Source organism: Helianthus annuus, chromosome 6 (assembly GCF_002127325.2).
Source record: "Helianthus annuus cultivar XRQ/B chromosome 6, HanXRQr2.0-SUNRISE, whole genome shotgun sequence".
Taxonomy (NCBI): domain Eukaryota; kingdom Viridiplantae; phylum Streptophyta; class Magnoliopsida; order Asterales; family Asteraceae; genus Helianthus; species Helianthus annuus.
In genome coordinates, this window is record NC_035438.2 from 147070975 (window position 1) to 147076801 (window position 5827).

A 5827-nucleotide genomic window follows, 5' to 3' on the forward strand; every position below is an offset into this window, starting at 1 on the left:
GATGTATTTCTAGAAGAATTTCCAGGGCAACCTCCAGATAGGGAAGTCGAATTCAGAATCCATTTAATACAAGGAATATCACCAATTGCCAAAGCACCCTATCGTTTGGCACCCGCTGAAATGCAGGAACTGAAGAAAAAATTAGACGAATTGTTAGAAAAAGGATTTATACAGCCAAGCTCATCGCCGTGGGGAGCGCCAATACTGTTTGTTAAAATGAAGGACGAATCAATGCGTATGTGCATTGACTACCATGAATTGAACAAAGTCACGATTAAGAATCGGTACCCATTACCAAGAATCGATGATCTGTTCGATCAACTACAAGGAGCTCGATTTTTCTCTAAAATCGATTTAAGATCAGGATATCATCAATTAAAGGTACAGGAATAGGACATTCCTAAGACCGCATTCAGAACAAGGTATGGTCATTATGAATTTACTGTCATGCCATTTGGTTTAACCAATGCCCCAGCTGCATTTATGGACATGATGAACCGAATATGTAAGCCATATTTGGATAAATTCATAATTGTTTTCATAGATGATATTCTAATTTACTCTAAGAGTAAAGAGGAACATGCAAGGCATTTGCGCGCACTTTTAAGTTTATTAAGAAAGGAAAAGCTTTATGCTAAATTTTCAAAGTGCGAGTTTTGGTTAGAACAGGTGCAATTTCTTGGACACCTAATCAATCATGAAGGAATTCACGTGGATCCCACAAAGATCGAGGCAATTACTAAATGTAAAACCCCTGAGTCACCAACCGAGGTCAGAAGTTTCTTAGGATTGGCCGGTTATTATAGAAGGTTTATTCGAGATTTTTCTAGAATAGCCATTCCTTTAACTAAGCTAACATGTAAATCTGTTAAGTTTGAATGGGGATCAAAACAAGAAGAAGCCTTTAGAATCCTTAAGCAAAGATTAACCCATGCACCCATACTAGCGTTACCAGAAGGAGCTGAAGACTTTATAGTATATTGTGACGCTTCTAAATTAGGTTATGGATGTGTGTTAATGCAACGTCAAAAGGTTATAGCCTATGTGTAACACCCCGAGAATATAAATTTGTTATTATAAATACAATATTGGTAAATAAACAAAATGAATTAACCAGGAACAGAATAACCTAGTTAGAGGAAAAGCCTTGTAGGGGCATGATAATGAGTTAAAACACCTAAGATAAAAACCTGATAATAGATGGGGGACTAAAGGTGTTAAGTTTGAAACTTAACTTATTAAAAACAAAATAAAAACACCAAACACACACATTGGGTGTGTGTCTGGATCAAATAGAATACAGGGGGCGACCAAGAACCTCCATCAAACCCTAAATCACACAAAACTCACAAATTGGAGGCATATATCAGTTCCAAAACGAAATTCGAGCTTAGATTGGTGATCTCCACTATAAGGGGATCATAAGGTATGTGAATTTTATAAGAAATCTCTACTTGAATTTCTGGATGAACTTAGAGAATTCGAAATTTGTTGTTGCATGAATGATATATGAATGATATAGGAATAATATTGTGTCTAGGAGTGAACCCTAGACAATTATATGTTGAAATCATGCTTAATTCTTGTAAATTCCATAAACACCAATGAAGGTGATTAGTGGGTTTTGTGGGAACTTGACAAACACTAGGATTTTGGTTGTTGTTCTAGTGTAATCTGATTTTTATGAAGTAATTTCTAGTTGGTTGATGTTAAAATTGATATGAAATTGTTCGAATGACGTTAATCTTGGCTATATAACAAGTTATGAACTTGATAATGAATTGTGAGAAATTTATGCCTTTAAGGTGTTTGTAAAAATGCCTCAAAGAAGGCTTAAAACTGAAATTAGAGCTAAAACGCATATTTGTAAAGTTTCGGCAAACTATGTGATATATGTTAAGAAATGAGTTCTAAATAAATTGGAATTGAACTCTATAGGCAAGGAAACCGGGACGTCAAGCGGACAAGCCGGTGGTGATACGCGCTTGAAGGGAGTGCTTTGAAGGTACGTAACTATTAGTTTCATTACGTTATGCAAGAATGTTTAATTATAGCTTGTTAATAGTATCGTGGTGTGATATGCGCGTTTGATGTGTCATTGAAGTGACGAAGTTCACTCGATAGATCAAATAGATCAAATTTAATGATTAGAGTATGTTTGGTAAGCCGTGGAAGTGACGAAGTTCACTCGGCAAACCAAATGGGTCAAAGTAAATGGTTAAAGTGTGGTGGGAATAAACCATACGGGTTGAAATGAACGGTTAGAATCGTTCGGTGTATCATAGAGAACGGGTCAAAATATTGGTTAGAAATAGTTTGGCTTGACATTAAAGTGAGGATTTTCACTCGTCAACCAAACGGGTCAAAACTATGTCTTTATCGATTCTTGCGCGTAAAGATTTGAAAGTCTCATATTGCGCTAGAGCTAGATAGCAATTTTAGCAATGAATGGTTATACTAAGTTAAGGTTATGAATCCGTGTTATCGGGTCAAATGGTAGAAACTAGTTGTAAGAATTATATAAAGTGGCAATGCTTGAATCTATAGAAAACAAGCACGAAATTCGAATACGAGCGTAAAGCCATGTAATGGTACGGATACGCCAAGAATTTCTAGCCCGGGGAATGGGTAAATAAGATTAGAATGCCAAAGAATAAATTGGAGAACAAATTGCACACATAGTTAATGGGTTGAATAATCGAAACAAGGATTTTGTGGGCCATTCATTCATAATCCGGGTTTCGTTAAGTGAAATTTATATGGTTAGATCCGAAATTTTAATACAGACATATAGGAAAAATAATCGGCTAAAACGGATATGTAAATAAAAAGTTATGGAGAATTAAGCAAAAAAATATATAAGAAGGCTGAGCTGGGCGAACCGTGGGCCACAGTCCTGAACCGTGGCTCACAGTCTGGCAATTCTGTTTTGAGCTGGGCGAACCGTGGGCCACAGTCCTGAATCGTGGCTCATAGTCTGCCAGTTCTGTTTTGAGCTGGGCGAACTGTGGGCCACAGTCCTAAACCGTGGCTCACAGTTTGGCAGTTAATTTGTTTGTTTTTCATTATTTAAGCAATAAAACTCGTTTTTACTTAATATTAAGATGACAAAACTAACGATTATTGTGGTTTTGACCATAGGTGATGCTCGTTTGTTGTGGATGTTGATCAAGCAAGGGAATCAAGAACCGAACACAAGTTTTGAATGCTTCCGCGCTAATCTAATCTAGTTTAAAACATGTTGTTTTGTAAACTCTTTTGAATGTTGAACATTTTAATCTAGTTAGTCGACTATGTCGAAATACTATAACGACATACATCTTAGTTATTAACTAAGTTTTTGTTGGTCATGTATTTCGAATTTAAAAAGTCCGTATTTTCTAGTTATAAAATGAAATTATAAGACGAGTGTTACAAGTTGGTATCAGAGCTCAAGGTTGTCAACAAAGTGTGTTCAGTTCAAGCTTGATCAATCATCCGGTAAGAATTAGTTATTTTAGTAGATTTAAATTATATGTTGCAAAAGAGATGTGAATTGATGTGCACGGGAAGAGCGTGATAACACTCTCAAACCCGGAAAGTGCACTAAATGAGAACGGTTAAAGCAAGTTATGAACTTGGCTAAACTGAAGCGAACAAAATATACGTTATAAATGAAATGATTAACAATTGGTATAAACATTTCAGTTTCAAGATGACGGAAAAGGGTAATAATGATGCGGTGCCGATAGTCACCGAGCAAATGAAAGAGGTGATTGCCGAAGAGGTAGGAAAGGCAATCGAGAATAGTCTATCCGGTTTTATAGACAAAATCCAGAATACAGTGCTTTCGTTAGTTGAGGAACGGGTTAAAAGGTTGGAAGACAATGTCAACCTTGTGAAAGAAAAATCTGGAGAACGTAAGGGTTGTTCATACAAGGAGTTTATGGCGTGTAAACCACCAATTTACAACGGGGAAGTTGACCCGATAATATGCCAAAGATGGCTAAGTGATATTGAGGGAGTGTTTGAAAGGACCCATTGTGACGTAAGCGATTTTGTAGCTTACGGTACGGGTCAGTTGAGAGGTCAAGCCAGGGATTGGTGGGATAATAAGAAGAAGGAGATTGGAGCTGAAGCTGTAAAGGCTATGACGTGGGATGAGTTTAAGGTACCATTCCTTAAACACCATAGTCCCAAGGCGGTCATCAACAAAATCAAGGAAGAATTCATCCAGTTAAGGCAAAAGGGTGAATCAATCGATAAGATCACGGGTATCTTCCTTGACAAACTCAGATTCTGTGATGAGTTAGTGACGACCGAGGAACAGAAAATATACTACTACTACTACAATATGCTGAGTGCTGAATATCGGGAGTTCATGACTCCCTCGAAATACGAGACCCTCACTGAAATCATTAACACCGCTCGGGAGCGAGAAATTGAATTGAAGAAACAAGTAGAGAGGGGTGAACGAAGGGTGCATGATGTGAACCCAAGTCCTACGAAGCAGGCACAAACAACTGAATCGGCAAAGAAGTCGGATGTGAAGGACGGATCGCCGAGTTGTAAGGTATGTGGAAAGAGGAATAAGGGCGAGTGTCGCTTTAAGGATAAACCGTGTCCTATATGCGGAAAGACAGGGCATACGGCTACGCTATGCCCGGGGAAGGTTTCGGTTTGTTACAATTGCTACCAACCGGGTCACAAGAAATTTGAGTGCCCATAGTTGGACGAGAAAAAGAATGAGTAGGATGTGAAGATGGAAGCACAAAAGGCAAGGGCCAGATCTTTCCAATTAACCGCAGCTGAAGTAAAGATAGAACTTGATATCGTTTCGGGTATGTTTCTTGTAAATTCAATTTTAACACGAATTTTAATCGATATGAGTGCGAATGATAATTGCATATGGGCATATATGAGTAGTGAAATGAGAGAATTATATAAAAGCAATATATATATATATGTGTGTGTGTGTGTATAAGAAAATAAACAATAGTGAGTATGTGGAACCGAGACAAAAATAGTTATGATAAATATTGCCATGGGAAGGGGCGTGCGTACACTAGAACCCGGAAACTTAATAAAGTATCAATAAATATGGATTTAGAAACTTGGATATGGGTAACTATCCAAGTAACATGTAATTAATAAAATCCTTATGAGGAAGAACATTGATGGGTGTGATTGTATTAAGGATTAGTAAAATAAACGAATTAAAGGTGTTGAAAAGAAATAAACGTTAAACAAAGGAATTCAGTTTTAGTGAGAAACAATGTTTAACAAATATGCACATTACAAGACAAAATAGAAAATGGTTAATAATAGAGGATGTAGGTCATAACACCGATAGGTGCTAAACGATACGTTAGAAAGAAGGTTTTGATAATAAAAAGTTCATAAGAACTTAAACACGACGTGATGCGATGCAATCATGGTCATGAAAAGTGATATAGAATATAATTATGTTGTAGCGCGTGATACGGGGCAGGAGGTGACAGTGACTAATCAGTCTAGCCGATAAGATCACCCAAGGTCGAAATAGTGTTGTGACTTGCATAAAACACTTGTCAACATAGAGCTAGTATAAAGTAAACATGTTGGCAAACTCATACTATTGAGTGGTCAAATGACAATTGGGACAAATAGGCGATAAGATAGAAATACAAGACACAAGTTAAAGTCCATGAGGACTTACATGTGGAAGAAGCTTGCGTTGAGGCAAATGATAACCTTTAACTAAAAGAAATAAGGTCTGAAAAACGAAATTAAGATGGCTAGGTCCAAACCAAAGAACTACTTAAAGAAGGTTTCGGGGACGAAACCCTTTTAAAGGGGGGTGGACTTG

General features: G+C 37.2%; 1 protein-coding gene and 1 long non-coding RNA gene across 2 annotated transcripts; both read left to right on the forward strand.

The window, feature by feature from the left end:
• Window positions 1-1412: 1412 nt before the first annotated feature.
• Window positions 1413-3308, forward strand: LOC110866286. Its single transcript, XR_002551297.2, has 3 exons — window positions 1413-1426; window positions 1939-2005; window positions 3142-3308. It is a non-coding gene; the product is annotated as an uncharacterized LOC110866286 (long non-coding RNA).
• Window positions 3309-3694: 386 nt separating this feature from the next.
• On the forward strand, window positions 3695-4708 carry LOC110866605. Its single transcript, XM_022115749.1, has one exon. It carries the CDS (start codon window positions 3695-3697, stop codon window positions 4706-4708), a length of 1014 nt encoding a protein of 337 aa, XP_021971441.1.
• Window positions 4709-5827: the final 1119 nt, after the last annotated feature.